This window comes from Artibeus jamaicensis, unplaced genomic scaffold (genome assembly GCF_021234435.1).
Source record: "Artibeus jamaicensis isolate MK-2021 breed Jamaican fruit bat unplaced genomic scaffold, CSHL_Jam_final contig_3174, whole genome shotgun sequence".
Taxonomy (NCBI): Eukaryota; Metazoa; Chordata; class Mammalia; order Chiroptera; family Phyllostomidae; genus Artibeus; species Artibeus jamaicensis.
Genome location: NW_026521738.1, coordinates 6,944,128 through 6,962,306, shown reverse-complemented (window position 1 = coordinate 6,962,306; position 18,179 = coordinate 6,944,128). Strand labels below are relative to the sequence as shown.

General features: G+C 43.1%; 1 protein-coding gene across 3 annotated transcripts in view; it reads left to right on the top strand.

Moving 5' to 3' along the window:
* MEIS1 (Meis homeobox 1) overlaps nt 1-18,179 on the top strand; it is a 129,078-nt gene that overhangs the window by 64,515 nt on the left and 46,384 nt on the right. For all 3 annotated transcript variants that reach the window (XM_037126281.2, XM_037126282.2, XM_037126283.2), the window contains one exon: nt 6,731-6,876. In XM_037126281.2, coding sequence (XP_036982176.1) covers nt 6,731-6,876 — 146 coding nt within the window. The remainder of the gene's footprint in view (nt 1-6,730; nt 6,877-18,179) is intronic.

Below are 18,179 nucleotides of genomic sequence, written 5' to 3'. Positions count from 1 at the left end.
ATATGGAATAAAACTTAGGGGTTGTGTTGTTTTCACTGATCTTACCAAATCCTCCCTGATGTCTCCTGGGATCCTGTGACATGTCAACCATAGCATCAGATACCAAAGTCCTCAGGTAACCTGTTGCTGAAAAAATGCTGAGGCAGGTGTAGAGGGACGCTTTGGCATAGGCTGATACCTGACTTGGCGAAACAGGGCAAGGCCAGAGCTGCACAGTTCTGCGTTCAGCACCACATGTATAACGTGTGAACCTGGGGTCTGAGCCCCAGGTCACACCGTCTGCTTAGGGACAGCTGTTCTCTCGTTTAGGTAAAGTGGGGGGGGGTGGTGAAGGGGAACATTGTAGAATTGATTACTTGGGAAAAGTGCAGAAGGAAACAAATAACTGTTGCTTTATCTTTTAAAGTTAAGCTCAGGAAAAGTGAACAAAACCCAAGAAATTTTAGTGAGGGAAATAGTTTGAAGTCACAATTTTGGGAAGCAGGGCGTATTTCTGAAGGGCTATGGCACACAATGCAAAGAACACTGATGCTTGAACTCTTAGTTCATCTTTTGGCAAAGCTGAGCTTAATTAGAGATTTTTGAGGGAACGTCCTAGCTTTGGAGAAATGCATTTTGTTGCCTTATGATTTATTGAATTACATTGGTAAATATTTTTCAAGAGTTTAATTTAGGTGAATGTAGCAAAACAAATTATCAGCTAGAAATTTAAATTATGGTTTCTCCACACAGTGGAAGATAAATGCCTTTACTTGTTTATTTAAGAAACAGTTGACCAGTGAGCACCGGGTACGCTGGGGTAACCCTGGGGTTAGAGAACCTCTGAGAGGAGCACGGCCCCGTCTCTGCTTTCACATGACCTCTGATTGGGTCGAGGGGATGCCCACAGCGGTCAGCAGCCTGGTATAGTATGATATGTGGCGATGGAGGAATGTTGGGGGAAGAATCTCTCCGGACTGGGGAGAAAGGTTGCTAAACAGCTAGAGTCCAGCAAATGCTGCTTCTTATGGGAGATGGCACTTGAGCTGAATTGAAAAAGTCACCAAGTGGTTTGCCAGGAAGGATGCTACAGGGCAAGGGACCAGCACAGGGCAATGCAAAGAGGCCTGAGAAAGGGGCCCGTGCGCTAAGACCCTGAGAATGTTCAGTAGGCTCAGGACTGGGGTTGGCCGTGCGCCCGATACAGGCAGACGCAGCGGAAGACGGGCTGCAACACAGCAGGAGAGGCTCGGGAACGGTTTTCCATGCCAGGCCGAAGAGTGTGACCTTCATTCTGAAGGTACAGGGCAGCCGCAGAAGGATTTTAACTCCTGGGGTTATGTGATCGGATACACATTTTTAAAAAAGATCATTGTCATCCTGGCAGCTATTGTGCTTTCTAAGTGAGGACAAAACACTGCCTTAAAATCTCTCAAGTTTTCTCGCTGGTTCCTAAGAAAGGGCTGCCTGTCATTCTCACCCTTTGTCCTGTTCACGTGACACAGAAGCACCATCCCACCTGACTTCTGGCTGAGTGGACGCAGCCAGGACCTGAAGAAGGGGGTTGGAATAGTTGTGACATTTCCCCTCACAGCCTGGCCTCCCAGAATGCTCCACTGCAAAGGCATCCTGGCCTCTCCCTCCCGCTGGGGCGTTTGCACCCCCAGCCACTGGGAAGGCGGGACCGTCCCACACACAGCTGAGGAGGTGATACACTGTGTTGTCACGTGTAGATGTTGCATGTGAGGAAACGGATGAGAAAAAGGGAGCCCTCAATTTGGGGTAAAAATTTAGCCATCTTACAACATGAGCTATGTAGTCACAAGAGCGCTTTGGAGTGGACCATTTAGACAACTTTCAAAACACAGAAGAATTTGGTCAGGATTGAAAAATATGATTATAAATGACCTTGATTTTTCAGTCGAGGCACATTTTTTGAATGAGCACTGTATCCTTCTAAACACTTGAAGAAGACAAAAGTAAAGGTTAAGAAGTGGACGTGGCCTGGCAGGACAGAGTCTCAGTACAAAATTACAGTTTAATGACACGTTCCTGGAGCTGGGGTGGCTTCCGTTCGACTCCTAGCAGAACGAGGGGGTCCCCAGCCTGGCATGTCCATTTCCCTGGCAGTTGCAAATTCCTGTCCATCATTAAAAGTTTTGCCCCTGTGATGAGGAGCCCTGTCGTGGGCCCCACGTCGTATTTGTACCTGCCGGCCCACCGACGTGGCACGTTCCCATCCGTTGGGATGTCAGTCTCAGGCACTTTCCTGGCCTTTGTTTTTGCCTCGCTGGGAGTAGGTGTTTGGGAATGGCAGTCTGTTAGGAGGGAGAGAAAAATGGGAGCAGGGCTTTGACCTGCCGGCGAGGAGCCCCTGCTGACACGGTCAGTGTGACCCATTGAATGGCCTGAATACGATAAATGCTGCTTTATCCTGCCTTGAAAGGCTCGAGATAGCACAGTCGAAATGCCTGGGCATGCTTAAATAGGCGACTCGGGATGTTGGAGCTGAGCGTGTTTGAAATCTGAGCTCTCTGACAGCCTGGGAGCTGCCACAGGTCACCTGCCTTGCTCCGCAGGGACAGGCCCAGGTCTCACAAGAAATTGTCCGTAGACGAATTGTAGTACAAATTCCTTTCTTTGTTGGTTGGCCTCTTTCACTAGACCATGGCCTATAAAATTTTGTAAAAACAATTCTTAAATATTATTTGAAAGGGCAAATGGCCCACGCTGAAAGGCTTGACAGTTTGACATATAGTGCATGGTTTTGATAGCTCAGAAACTGCACAGTGTGGCCAGGATTCTCCCTCTGCTTGTTAGAAGCCTGGTGTTTTTGAAAACAGTGTCTTGTGGCTGCACAGAGTTCCTCTGTTCCTAGCAGTCTGACAGGCAATGCATCTGCTTCAGTGATCTCCAGTCCTTTCAGACTCATTTGGGAGAGAGCCGAAAAACAGCCAGCACCTTTGAATCCAGTGTCCAAAAAGCACAGAACCAGGTATTGCCAATTAAGGAGCCATTCGGAGAATCACACCGAAGCAGATCGCTTTAGAGCCTTCTGAGAACAGCCAGAGCCAGGGCCTAGAGACAGAGGAGCCCCGAGTTTCACTTCAGTGAGGGGAGGAAAGGGATTTGAGTGGCCCGGTCTCATCAGAGCCTGCAAGTTGCAAGGAAGTGGATTTCTGCATTAGAATGTTGCATATGAGCAGCCAGTCTGTGCTCAGCCCCTGCCGCCTCTGCATAGCCAAAGGCCATTTTCAGGAGCCTCTGGCCCCTCTGTCACTGGCCGGCTAGTTAATTGCCACATGGACTTCATGACACATGGGCAGATAATATGACATTTTCGGTTTCTGTCACTAGCAAACGCCACATCGTTGCCTGCACTAGTTGCTAAGAAGCTGTCAGAAACCATTAGCAATTGGCTAAAGTCACCCTATGGCATTTCCTCATAGCATCAGCAAAACGAGCATAAATCACCCACTGGAGCCTACTGCTATCCTAATGAGGCTGTAAGCTTGTTTATGGACTAGCATCATTTTTATGATTATTTCCACCTTTTCAGTTTGCCTTCATTTGGCGGCAGGAGAAGTCAGCTCCAGGAATGAAGTCACTGCTGACATTTTACAAATGTGGTTCAGACTGCTGCCTGCTGCCGTGTGGTCGGCCGGCGGTCCTCCAAGTTTGTTTAGTGATCTTAAACATAAAAAAGGGAAATAAATCCTCCGGAGACCGCAGAGAGGTGACTGTATCCAATTGCAGAGCGAATGGATATGCTGAAGGTACAATTGACCATTGAGACAGTCCGCTGAGGTGCAGACATGGCGAGATCGATTTTCAATTTTAGAAAGTGGGAGAGGTTAAACAATTTATTAAAAACTATGAAAGTGTTTGCTTTCGGAATAGTCTATTTTATTATGATCTTCTCCTTCCCCATCTTCTCCATTTCCCTAACTTGTGTCGGGAAGGAGCAGGGTTTATTGTTTTAGGCTTTTCTGAACATGCACCAGTATTTACACTGGATTGAAAGCATTTGCTTCCAATGAAAATCTTGTCTTAGATTACAACCCAGCAGTGTAATTTCCCTCCCAGATGGGAGTAAAGTAGCTGTATTTGCCTAAAAACAGTAGGAAGAACAAACTGTGCATTAAGCCAAGGCTGTTTTTGGCTGGAGCTAATGATGTAATAGAAACCTTTTATTCGGGAGAGGTCACTGCCAGGGACTGAAGGGGGTGATCTGGCTCCTGCTTGAAAGGTTTCTCCATTGTATCTACATAAGTCTTCACTTAAAAAATTCTGTTCCTAATGCTTCTGCTTTCATACAGCAGAAATAAACAGGAAAGGTTCTGGTGAGTGTTACACATGGAATGCAGAAAGCCTTCCTCTCCTAATGGAGTATATAATTCAGGTGCCCTCAAGGCACGCTTTCAGGAATTCTTTTGCCTGAGGTAATGGGAAGCTAAGGCTGCTTTAAGGCCTTGATTATCTATTGATGCACAAAGCTGAAAAAAAGTCATCTCTGCTGGATTATGGTAGATATTTCCATAAATTATCAATGAATTCTCTTCTAGGCAGGCACTAAGCATTGCCTGCTAAATTAATCTGAGGGGGTTTTGAGATGGATAGAAAGGCTATTTTTTTTAAAGGTGGAAGACAATCATGGTGGTGAAAAACTGTGTGGTTATGTTAGAAGCTTTTCATTTTTAATCAATGATCAAGTAATATGTTTCTTTTCCTTGCTTACCTTTTGCATATTGCAAGTGGATTAGCCCACTGAAATTTTAAAAGCTGTTGAGTTGTTTTCTTTGCTCATGTTTCTTTAATGAATTGTTATGTTATATGCTGAATTGCTTCTCTGAATAAAAAGCCTCTTTAAATACTGGACTTTCAAAGAATTTGTTAGGCAAATCCAAGGGGACATCTTATGAAACACTTGGTTATGCAAATAAAGAGTTGGGTGGGATGGGAGGCAGACTGATTTAGGGTGGGAGGGTCTGGTCCAGCGCAGACTCACCAGCTCCATCCCAGGCTGCGTGACCTTGGGAAAGTCAGCCAATGGGAACACTAGCACTTTCTTCATCCACATGCTGAGAGCTTTGGAACTGTGGGTCTTCATGATCTTTTCCGCTGAGAAGGTAGCCATTATTCTGTGGTAACTTTAGTAAACACATATGGATTTCGAGTACAATAAAATAATGGATTTTTAAATTAATAAGAAGTAACCTCTGAAAAGTTCTGCATGTTGTATGTGTGGCCTATACTGCAATCATAGCAGAAATGTTGAAGTTAGTCTGTTCTTCAACAAAATTTTAAACTTGAACTCAGTACAAGTCAAGGCAATTTGGGGGCAATTTTCTTTTTTGGGAGAGGTGCTGAGCGTCTCCTGAGGGAGCTGTTAAAAACAACTGATTCATGGTAACATAATTGCTATGGATTAGACAGAAATTAAACCAGAGGATACTTTTTGTACATACAGTATGTAGGCTAACGGCAAAGATGGGGACTCATGAAGCAACATGCCGTCCCTGGGAAACGAACGCCTCTTCCCATACACCAGGTGCTCTGGGCCGTGCAGGCTGCTCTCCAGGGACCCACGCGTCCACATGGATGTGCTCTCAGGACACGGGTTACCTCATTGCTAAGCTCTGCTGCTAAGTTCCTCTTTCTGGGTCCAGATCAACAAGCCTTTTCTAAAATCCAGTAGCTCCCACCAAGAGCTGGGGCTCCAGGTAGAAAAGCATGTTGATAGAAGCAAAGCTACTTTTTAGTGCTGTGGGTTTAGTTCGCTGTTGTTTTTCCTTTGATTTTTGCACCAAAACACCAAGTACTTACTTTTGTTTGTATCCTATGACTTATTTTGAACAGTGTGATTATATGAGCTGAATTTTTTTTCTTATGAGACATGGCAATGTAAAAGAAATAATACATTTTGAAGTTTATTGTATCACAGAGCCAAGATATTTTCTGAAAGAAACAGCTTAAACGTTGTAACAAAAATCCCTGGACAAACAGAACCCAACACACAGGCATGTGTAAACAGGTGACTTCCCAGTAAGAATGATTTCAATGCATGAGAATTTTAGAAACTGCCTGGATTATCAGGGTAATACAACTCCAACGGACTGTTAATTAAACATCACTTTATTTGATTTAAATAGTGATTGTTTTTTAATTAAAAAACAATTTTGGAAGATTTCCCCTTACTAAACTTGATGTTCTCTTTCTATGATAAGATAAATTACATTCTATTTGAAGCATTCCTATGTCAAAACTGCTTATGTGATGGATTACCTACATTTCCTTGGCCTAATTCAGTCTTAAGATATATTGCTTGTGGAAATAGTTAACATCTTAAATGCATCTCCTCACAAGTTGACATCAGGGACTCCGTGTGACAGGGACCACAACTCCGATCATGGCGGCCGCCATCTTTAACTCCCCCAAAGGAGTTACACTTGGCAGGTCTCAGATACACGCGTTAGAGTAACTACCATGGTGGCAGAGCCGCTAGAGAGACCGGTTGCTCCCCTCCACTCCCTTCGACCTTTTACACTGTTCTCTGGCAGAAGTTCCTTAGACCTGACCACTTTTGAGCCTAGGCCTTGTTCTTTCTCTGTCTTGAAAAAAAAAAACAGTACCAAAGAAACTATTAATCATTTATATTGCTCTTTTGGTTTTGTGTATATCCAAAGGCATTCTATTTGAATAAAGCATGTCAAGGTAGCATCAGTCAAAATTTGATTCACTATGTTTGCAGGTGATGGCTTGGACAACAGTGTAGCTTCCCCCAGCACAGGTGACGATGACGATCCAGATAAAGACAAAAAGCGTCACAAAAAGCGTGGCATCTTTCCCAAAGTAGCCACAAATATCATGAGGGCGTGGCTGTTCCAGCATCTAACAGTAAGTGGATTCTAAATGACATATGTAAACTAAATATGGACAGTTTTGGTAGAAAAAAATGGGGGAAAAGTGATCCCTCTGGACCTGGAATATTTCATAAATCACTGTGTTCCCACAGTTTTTACAGAAGTGTCAGCACTTATTGCCTAGATGCATACCCCCCATGAGGAGTTTGGTTTGAAGTTCATTCACTATTGCTATGTTGTTAACTTTCGTAAGTTCTAAGGTTTAGGAGTTCATGTGCACTTGTGGTTTTAAGTATGCATGTTAATGATGCCGCTTTTCTCAGTGTGCCTCTTAAGTACTTAGAACCAGCTTTCCCTAAGAAGCAAGTAAGACCAACCCCAGAGAGAAGGACTTCATTTCTTCTAATGCTTTCATGGACCTTTGTAACGAATGGTCCGCAAAAAATCCAATCTCGTTGCAATGGCAGGGTGCTCCCATAATTTGCTTTTAAGTGGTTTGAATGCACTGGCTGCCATTCCAAAATGTTCATGTGAGTCAGGGCTGCACAGGGAAAGTCGTCCCTGCATTTAGAACTGGAAAGGAAAACAGCAATAGAGAGTCAGCTCTTCCTGTGTAGTCCCTGGTGACTTTTCAAGCAGAGTAACAGTTTATATTGTCTGTGTGAGTATTGCTGTTTTCACTGCAGGAATTCTCCTGGAGATGTGAGGAACTGGAGAAGTGGGGCTTTCTGCCACCGAGGGATTTGTTTGGTTTGGTTATTGTTCTGAATGAATTTCATGTTCAAAATATTTATAATCATAATATTGTGGTGGATATTTTTGTAAGTGCACACTGATTTAATGACATCCAAGGAAGAAGATAAAAATGGAAATTTATGAGTAAAATAATATTTTAAAACTCAGCAAAATTATTGACCAGGGGACTTTCACTCTGGGGGACAAGGGGTGAATTTAGACAAGTGGTAGCGTTGCCTAGCCTAAAATGAACGAATAGTAAGAACCTTGCCTTTTAAAAAATGTCAGGAGGCAACCTTTCATGTTACTATTTTTACCACAGTTTATGTTTCTTAAGTATTAAAGTTAACTCTGCATTGTGGCAAATGTGTCTTGACCTGTTGACCCTTATGCCCTTGCCTACTTTCAAAGCCATGGTCCTCAGTGATGTGTTTGGATGCAGGGAGACAAGCAGGGGATATTGAAGCCCAGGCTGGTTCTGCAACTCTGGACAGAGGCTGTGTCACCAATGATGCTCGAGGCTATAAATAACTCCAGAGTTTCCAGCATCCATGAGTGAAATCAAAACTGAGAGCAGCAGGAGAAACTAAAAAAATGGTCTCCACCCTTCAGTTCTTCCCATGATGGTTCTAAACAGTTACTAGATGATGCTGACCATGCTGGAATCGGCTTGAGGGGTTGGTTAATGTTGGGAGGTCCTTGAAGATTTAGATTGTTTAGCTGACTTTAACATCTTATTAGGCTTACCTAAGACCTGACCGAGGTGCCAGGACTGACCTGACACTGGCTGCCGTGCGGAGATGGTTTGAGATCCGCCCGGTGCACCTGTGCTCCTGGGGATTGTTGAGCACTGCAGAGGGGGTGAGGGAGCGCCAGGGTCTGGGGTGTTTGAAATCAGCAGGAGGTAAGAAGTGATAGTTGGTCAGTAGCGCTGATGTAGCCAGGCTGGTATCTCATCACCAGCACTGAGCAGCCAACCTGATCTGGAGGTTGAGTGCACGGAGGGGACCAAGTCACGTCGACCCTGAAGTCACCACCAAAATGTTTCTATTTCCTGTACTAACAGAAGAAAATGAATAGATCTCCTCAACCTACACCTCACTCTGCAAAGGAGCCTTGGCTTTATTTGCAGCTTAGTTGCCCCTGAATAAAATATAATCAAATATTGGTTCAGATGGAACCAGGGTAGAGAGAAGCAGGTCCTTTTATGCATGAATCCGGTTCTTGGTTTCCTAGGTTGTATCCTTGTGAAGAACCTTGCAGACAGCGACAGTACCTTCTTTAAAAAAAAAACAAAACAAAAATCTTTTTGACAGCCAGCATGATTATACCTACATTGCAATGTTTTTAGTGGTCTACATATTGGGGTGATGGTAATAGGAGTTGTCCGTGAATTGCCTGATTTCTGTAGGTGTTGGGGTCTGTGCTGGCTTCCCTCACAGCCCCGGAAGGGGGAGCTTCTCCATTTGCCCATGTACATGAGTGTTCATAGATGTCGCCTAGCTGATTGTTGGATAGTCCCATGCCCTCCAGTCCCGTTCCACTGCCGGCTGCTCACATGAAAATGTCGATAATGGTAATGGTCTCCAAAAAGAAAAGGCTCTTATAATATCATGTAAAAAACAAAGTTAGGAGGTATGTTTAAATTTACTCCCTCTTACTTTCCCCCTGGGAAAGATTCCCTTCTCTCTTCTCTAATTACAAGGGCCAACAGATCTCTAGCCACAAGGAGCACGCTTCTTGTCTTGTTATATATACTTTGTGAAGGAATGCACAGACTACTTAGGTAATATTTATAATCAGGAGCTGATTATAGCAAATTCTGTGGGAAAACCTATAGAGTTTTAAAGAGAGTTTTGTTGTGATTTGTCCAAATGTAAGTAACTACTGACATCTCAGTACTAATCCTTCAGCAACTTTATTTCAAGTTCTGAGAGGTCTCCAGGGACGCAGGATTCAGTTGCAAGACTGTCTACAAATTTTAAATGTAACACATTTTTGTTCTATAATTAATTAAATGTATCTAGAAAATTCTTTCTTAAATCTTGCTAGATATAAAAGAGCAATGGAAACTGGCTTATTAAAACAATAGCAATAACAATTCATTAGCAAATTATAAAAGCTAATATATTAAATGTCAAAGACATAAAACCTCACACACCTCTTTAAAAGCAAATTGCTAGTTTTTTCCTTTTTCAAAGAAATGGGTCAATCTTTTAATTGGGCTTATTCAGTTTTAAAAAAATCTGCCTTTGAAAGGGCTTTCAAGCATTTGTGTGTTAGAGCTGCAGAATAGGCCCTGAATAAAAAAAAAAAAAGAAAGAAAGAAAAAACCTTCCTTTCTGGATTTGCACCCCAGCTGCATAAGAAAAATGTGTCGTTCTGTAGTTATGCACAGGTAGATTTAATCAGGAGCACATTTTACTACTCCAAAGAGAGAACTAAAGCTCCATTCTTGGACTCATGGTCTCTAGCAAGCTCAACTGGACATACTTGTGCATAATGAAAACACTGAAAGAAAAAGGAAACAGGTTTTGATCTTCGGTGATACAGGGTAAAAAGGAAATTTCACTGATGTAAATTTTTTTCAGCCTAGACTACTTAGTTGAACATGTGCCAGTTCTGATAACGAGAGAAGGTCTCTTAAAACAACTGTTCCCTGGAATTGAAAAGAATGACTGACATTTAGGTAATAAGAGAGAATTAGAAAGAAAATAAAAGCATTTATTAATTGAAATGCTTGCATTTGCCTGAAGACAAATTATTGCAAACAATTAAAAAGTACTTAATATTGGCATATGAGTCACTATAGAGTGACAGTCAGTTCGGGGGCATATGTCACATCAAGGTTTCTCTTTCCTTCTGAAGGGCATTATTCCAATGGTAAATGTAGCCTCCTGCGTCATAATGTTAAGCTGGATGTGTTTTGCATATTAGTGGTTATTTTGCTGCATTGGTGTTACAAAGACTTGCCCTAGTGGAAATGAGAAGGAATAAATACAATGTATAAGGTAAAAATTAAAGGTCTTTTTTCTTTTTTGTTTTCCTTCCCTAATATAGTGCAATTTTAAGTATAATCTAGTTAGAAAATATGGTTAATATGGTTCTTATTTAAAGTATGCAGTGACAGGAGTCCCTGCGTGGAGCTGCCGTGTGTCCCAGAAATCCTGAAAGTCAGAAGAGTGGAGGTGATAGAAATGCAACCCCGCAGATTCAGGGGAAGAGCCACTCAGTGGGTGACATCCATGGTTGGCAGTGACCAGTAGGGGAGGTGGTCCTGAAGGCGAACTGATTTTCATTCACGTTTTCCTGGGTTCCTTGTTCACTGATCTTGAGGATCCCATTGGCTGCTACTGGGACAAATGTAGTTTCTAAGTTAGAGACATGTGTTTTGCTATTTGGTTTCATTTTGTTTCTTTTTGTGAGCTTCTAGCCTGGAAAAATATATACTTTTTTGGTCTCTGGCCAGATTTATGTCTCGATTCCTTATTTATAAGACTTTCCTCTCAATGCGGCGAAAGCAAAAGTGAAGGGTTGTACATCTTCCAGGTTGAGAATGGCGTTTCCATAGAAACACTATTAGATGAAAAGTGCCCTGCGGGTCTGCCACTCCAAGGATGGAGTAAGTGGAATTGAATTGGGAATTGAACGCTCTAGAAGAGGCAGCTGTTGTTTCATTGGTTTTGCTTTTGGTAATAAGATCTGTTGGAGACATCAGTGTCATATCTCTGCTTGTAATTTTGGAAGAACTGCTCTCTAATTATTATAAGCTATTATGACAGTGAAAGAGTACTTCTGATTGGTACCCAGATAACCCATTCTGCTGATCCAGGTGAACGAAAGGTCAAAAGGTATTAGGTAGGCATGTAGGTACGTAGTAGAAAGAATTTGCTCCTCTCCTACCATTTCCTCACCTCTGTACTTTGTCAGTTTTGACTATGAATCTTCCTTCCGTGCCTCACTGGCTAGTGTCCTTCAGCTACCATTCGTCCTAAGAAGGTAGTGACAGGAAGACTGTATTCCTGAACTGGTGCCCGCAGGGTCAGTGGGGGTGGTACAAAGTATCACCTTCAACCTCATCGTGACGTCTCTTCCTGCTCTTCCATGTGCCTGAACCAGAGAAGGTGGCTGGTAGAGACGGCGGCTAACTTTGATTCCTTCTTCGCCACGTGTTGTCCGCGGGTACATTATTAAATTGAGAGACTTGAAAACTGGTATGAAAGGTGAGATTTTTTCCCTTCCAGATGTCCATGTACCAAGTGAAAAATGAGCTCTCTTAACTCTGTAAGAAGAATATCTTTGTAGTTATTACTTTCCCCCTTACATGGAGTTGCCATTGACCTTCACAGTCTTTAGTGATGAGGGTGGGTCAGAGCCAGGCTTTGCTGAGAGTGACCCAGGCTTGGATGACAAATCCCTGTATTTTAATTTGAAAAAATCTCAGCTCCTTAGGAGATAGCATATTTCAACTTTGATTAGATAGGAACCCTGACTATTTTTTTTTATCCGATTGGAAATCATCTGTCTCAGGGGGAAAATAGAAGAGGTTATTTCATTACTTGGGGGTAATACTGGAATGCCCTAATTCTTCTGTGATATACATCATCTAAAGTCTGTTTTAATAATGAAGCGGTGGTTTCAAGATTCTGGGGCAACTGCCTTTTTCTTTTTCTTAGCTGGTTATTGAAATCCTAATGGGGTGGGTGATGAATTTTCTTAGGTCAGGTAAACTGAAAAGGCTACAGCTGGAATTCTTCACCCAGAAGAATCGGAGTTAATACTAATGATCATTGTGAATTAGAAGATCAAAGGCGAAGCATCAGCCTGTTCTCCAAGTTGTTGCCCCAGAGGCCATTAGTGACCTGGCAGAGCTCTCTCTCTCCCAGCCTTCCACACCCCCCCTTCCCCTGGCCCCAGCCTTTCTTCCCGTCCCAGTCTGCACCTCTGACCTGGGGTAATTACAGTCAGTTGATGAGGAGGCAATGGGGGAAAAGAAAACAATCAAAAGTAAAAACAAATGTCCAACTTTAAAATCGCCCGTGTATCCAGGTACATAGAACTCACAGCAAATGAGCTCTGGCCGCGGCTGTGTTATTTTTAGGGCGTGACTGAGATTTCTGTGCTCAGTCGAATGGTTTGTTCACTTCACCGATGACTGGTGCCTTCCATGAGGAGCTCGTAGAGGGTCTGGCTGGCAATTTGTCAAATTATTTAAGATTTTCCTTCTGTTCCCAAGGCTAGGTCAAAAATACACTACGGTTTGGTTTTCTGATATCCTCTTAATCAGGCTAATTAAATAAAGGATCAGGTTCAAAACAAAAGTGCCCGTATAAGCCCATTTTGTTACGTTGCTGGTTGCTGATGCACACACCTCTTTGAACACTAGCCAGCCGTTTACACTTCAAAGCACATATCAATATCATGTCTTCCTCTGATTCCTCTTAGTGATGATATATTTTTGAAGATAAAATATCAAACTCAGTCAGTGACTAGGCAACTGCTCCTCCTCAATTTATCTTTCAGATTAAAACCGGGGCATCGCATAGATGTGCATGAATGTATTCCTTACACCAACTCAGTCCACCCCATAGGAATTTGATGCAACGTCAGCTTGGCTTCTCACTTTCTCAATGTTTAAGATTTCTCGTGAAGGTCCTTTGCTTTCCTAGGAAGGTTTGATGGAGAGAGACTCCGATGGTTTTGTTTTAGAAAGGATTCCTAATGTTCTGGTTTCCAGTGGGTGGTGGTTGTTTTGCCAGTAGAAGTAAATCTCTACATTGTGGAGTTCAGGAGACTTTGTCTGAGTGAGCAGAAAACATCCTCATCGCTTGTCAGCCTTCCTTATGGAAGCGTGAGCCGGACCGTGTGTGTATATATGTCCCCCATGGACTCGGGCAACTGAACCCGTACCCTCTGGACCAGTCCCAGTGGGGAAAATGGATCCGTTTTACTTCTATGTTTAGGGTTCTGGTTTTCTATTTCTGCTGATGTAAGCCCATACCAGAGGGTCACCAAAGAGCAGGGACCACACTGCAATGGTCTGCTGCTTAGGTCACAACCCCCCCCCCATCATGGCCCAAGCTTACCTGCTTTAGACTGAATGCCGTGAGGTGGCAAATACTATTTTTTAAGGCTCCAAGATAGTAATTGATAGTGATCGTGTGAATGCACATCAAAATGCCTGATCACCACAAGGGTGCTGCTGTTTTACGACCGCCCGTCCCGACATTGCAGAACGCCGACCCTGGTCGGGCTGGCGTGCCTCTGTGGGCACGGTACTCGCCTTAGCGTGTGGAGAGCAGGGCAGAGCTCTCAGGAACTCGGACAAGGCGTCTGGTCTCCGGGGGCCTATAGAGAACTTCCAAGAGCGAAGGAGTAGCTGCAAGAGTTACTCCAGGCAATCTTCTAACATTTCGAGTGCATTTTAGGCCTTGTCTGTTCTTGCCATTGCAAAATGCCTTCACTCAGCAAATTCCCGTCCAGCGAGCGTGGGTCCCTGTACAAGGTGTACTGCTCTATCTTTGAGCACTAGAAAGGAAAGACAGACCTCAGCAAACCCATGTTACACATACAAACATCCTGGATTAGTTGATATTTAAATGAGATACAAATTGCTTGGTTTTTAAATATAGTATTCAAAATATTCTGAAATGGAGACCTTGGTTTGACTTAGCTGCTTGTATTTGAATGTCCTCCTGGTATCATCTCTTTACACACACACAGCAGAAGGTGTGAAAAGAAATGACACCTTGCGGTGCCTTTGCTCCTCACTGTGCCATAGTCTGTGGTTGCTGCATCAGCTTCTGCATTGCCTTTGTTGCTGGCGCCCCTGCGTAGCCCAGGTGATCCCCTGGGACACGAGTGACCTCGAGAATCCAGTGTCCGAGGAAGTCCTTAGGGTGTCTCGGGGCCAGGAGGTATGGTCTGTTTATAGGGACACTCATTTTAGGAAAGATAAATGAGGGGAGACAAATTCTACTGCAGTTTATAATAGAAGTTTAGGACTAATTCCTATCTATTATTTAGAGAAAAGTCCGTTTCCAAACTTCTTGGGGGAGAAGCTCTACAAAAATGACTTGATTTTATTTTTAAGAAAAAATGAAATCATCTCCTGCCTACGTAATGTTACTTTTATGGAGCTTTTAAAAAATTATCTACTAATTGCTGGGCTATTTTGACACTGGATTATTCTATCCTCTTAACAGTTGAAGAAAAATTGACCAAAAGGCGAAATAAAGTTGTGTGTCTCTGTGGTACTTTGTAGTTTAATATTTTCACAAACCCTCAGTTCTTATGACCATCCTGTAAGGTGGGCAGCATGACAGGAATGAAGTTTAGAGAAGTTAGTGATTTTTTTCTTCGAGGTTGAAAGCTAGGAACTGGCTGAGCTGGAACCAGGATCTCCTGACTTGAACCTCCATGTGCTTTCCACCACATTGCCTCTCTAACACAGGGCGAATCAAATTGCACCGTGGGAACTCAAAAGTGCAATTATAATCTCATCCCGTGAGTTAGCTAATTTCTACTTTCTCCAATACAAATGGGGACCAGAGGGATTGGCAAAAAACTTCATCGTACAATCTAATGGTTATTGGTAAATAAGTGTCAGGGGTGGTCCTTTCCTGTCCAGGTTCTTTTGCCAGACATCTCTGCCCATAAAAAAGGCATAGCTACAGCTGTTGATATTTTGTACAACTGTAATAAGTATACGCTGTTAGAATTTCAGAGTTTCAACGTTGCCCTGTGCTGCCTTCCTTATGGAAATATGTAAATCTCTGCCCCCGTCTGTTACTAACAGTGTCTGGGGGTCGTTTGGGGGTGAGGAATCCTTCCTCCTACAAATCCTACCTAAACCTTCTAACACGGAATTTAGCTCCTTGAAGATTTTGTGCCTGTCACGTGTCCAGGACGCCAAAGAGCTATGTCTTTAATTTGCTTTATGGAGATAGAGGAAACTGCTTAACGCAGCCACGATTACTCTTGAAACTACAATCCAACTGTCGTTTCTCAGCAAAGAAGGCTGCTAAACCCTGGAGAATGAAGCCACCGCTCTGGGGTATGACACTGAGGTCTGATCATTTTAAAGCTAGTAATAACCAGAATCCTAAAATTCTTATGAATAAAATGTAATTTTAGTAATGTTTCCATAAACAGTGGTAATGGTGGCATTTTAGGAGGCAGTGACATTAGTCACATCGAAATTGCACCACATTGGCTTTTAAATTACTCCACCTGTCTGTATGAATGGAATTTTCAGTGTGAAAGCAGCGAGACAGCTGCTGCTAATGTCTTCTCCTCCCTGTGCAGCTAATGCTGGCAGATCTACATGCATGAAGGACTGGTTTGTGATGTAAAATGGTACCTGACCTGCTGGCTCCTGAGTTACAAAGAAATACCTTTAATTCTCAGCGGCAGCGTTTAGCTGTTGATATAAAAATATCAGCTTCCAGGGCTGTAACCTCAGGTTCACGCCCTCTGGTAATGTCACCCACCCCACACTGGTTTTCTTCCACCCACATCCGCAGTGAGATGGGTGAGCATTTATCTTGATGTGTTTCAGAAACACGCAAGGCATTGATACTTAAAAAGGAAATCATCTAATACTGTTTGAACTTGATTGATGATCTTTCCGTTTGAGAACTTTTAAAGATTAGTGGAATCTGGTTCCTCCTTTCCAGCCAGAATGGAAATATGGTGTACTGTTTATGCCTTCAAAGGGCTTGGCATCGTTCATCGGATACAAACCCTCATTCTCACGTGAGGATCGTGGCCAGGCATTCACAGGGCAGAGAGGGTAAAGAATGCCGGGGTTCGGGAGTATCAGATGTTTCACTAGGTACCCACGTTTCCTGTTGATCTATGAGGAAGCTTATTTTCGGGAGAAGAAGCCCATTTGTCTGTGGCCTTTTGATTGTGGTCTGTCGCAGCAGCTTCACTGAGACAAGGACGGGGCCAGCCAAGGGGATCCTTCTGTTCGAGATGCCTTTTGCCAGCAAGGTACTTGATGAAATGGTAAATAGGAGATACACTCGTCTGGCTCTTTCGCAGGCATTCTTTTTGACTTCTTTCACACAACTGGTGTTTTCGTGTTTAATTTAACGAGGAATGAGTAGTAAATGAAAGCTGCTGCCTGAAATCCCACTGTGAGCGTGTTTTGCACTAGGCTCCCCAGTGACAAGGCAATTTGTGAAATTATGTGATGGAGTAATTAGATGAAGCCGGGGCTCCTGATTGTTGCCATGCATATGTGGCGAGGGTTTGTCGGGAAGAGGGAGGGGGAGGAAAAAAATAGATTATTACCCTGGCAAGTTGGCTCAAAGCTTCTTCATTTATTTGTAAACAGAATATTTAGTGACCGCATAGGAAGTAGCTGTAATCACCAGCTCATAAAGAAACCACAGCAGAGCTTTTGGATTTTTGCAGAGTGCTCATGTAAAATTTAAGCTGGGAGGCAGAATCCCTGTTAATGTAATTAGGATCTAATTTACCACCCTTTGCACACAGATGTAATAATGTCTAGATACTTATTCTATCTTTAAGCACATTACATATACCTCAGTGCAGCAGTTACCGAACAGAAACAGGTGTGAGCACTTTCCTAATTCGTTTTTACACTGTAAACACGTAGCAATTTAAGGGAAATATTTACCAAAAAACGAGGGAAAGGAATGTCTGCAAATGAGGCAGTAATGGACAGTTGTCCTTTATGTACTGATGGATTTCTCGATGGTTAAGTAAATTAAAGCAAATGCTAGAAAAATCAATAGGCCAGCGTAGTCTTGGTTTTGCCTCATAGACTTCAGGACAGAATGACAGATGTGGTGTCTGTGACCCATTTAAGTATTAATGCTTGAAAAACTGCCTCTGCATGCAAGGTTATATAGGCTTAGAAACATTCCGCTATGTTAAATTACAGACTAATATTTTTTAAGTATATGTGGAATTTATATGTTTCAGTTAGGTTGTTCTGATGTGTTACATTTATACTGGAAGATTAGTTGCTTAGTTGTTGCAATAGCGCCATAAATCAGTTTGGAACGTTCCCACGCAGAAACATCTTCATGAGGCTGGAGTGAGGAGGTGAAGATGATGTATATTGCACTTCCGTGTCTCACGAAGTGAATATGCTCAGTAACACTCTGTGCTGGGAACCAAAATTAGATTTAATTAAGGGGTAGATGCTCGGAGCCTTTGGGAAAAAATCTGTGAAATACCATTCAAATGTGACGTTATGATTCAGGTAATCTTCGGGGCACAGAGGCTATATTTTACCTGGGAACTGACATAAATAGCATGTCACGTAGGTTCGCTGTCACAGCCTGTGGTATTCTGGGGCTGTTCCCATGTCTAAGTGGTAGGTATACCAGCTTCTGAGGATGAGAGGCTGGCCTTCGGTAGCACCTAGGTGGTGTCTCTTTTCCCACCTGTGGTTCCCAATACCAAGTTCGAGAGAAGCACTGTGAACGCGATCATAGCATTGGCTCGTCGACTACTGGCCATGGGAAGGTGGAAGAGAAACAAGGCAAAATGGACTGGAATGCTGGCTTTGGGGACCCAAGCTGGCTTTCATTAATAACCAAAGTAAAATGGAGGGTTGAAGTC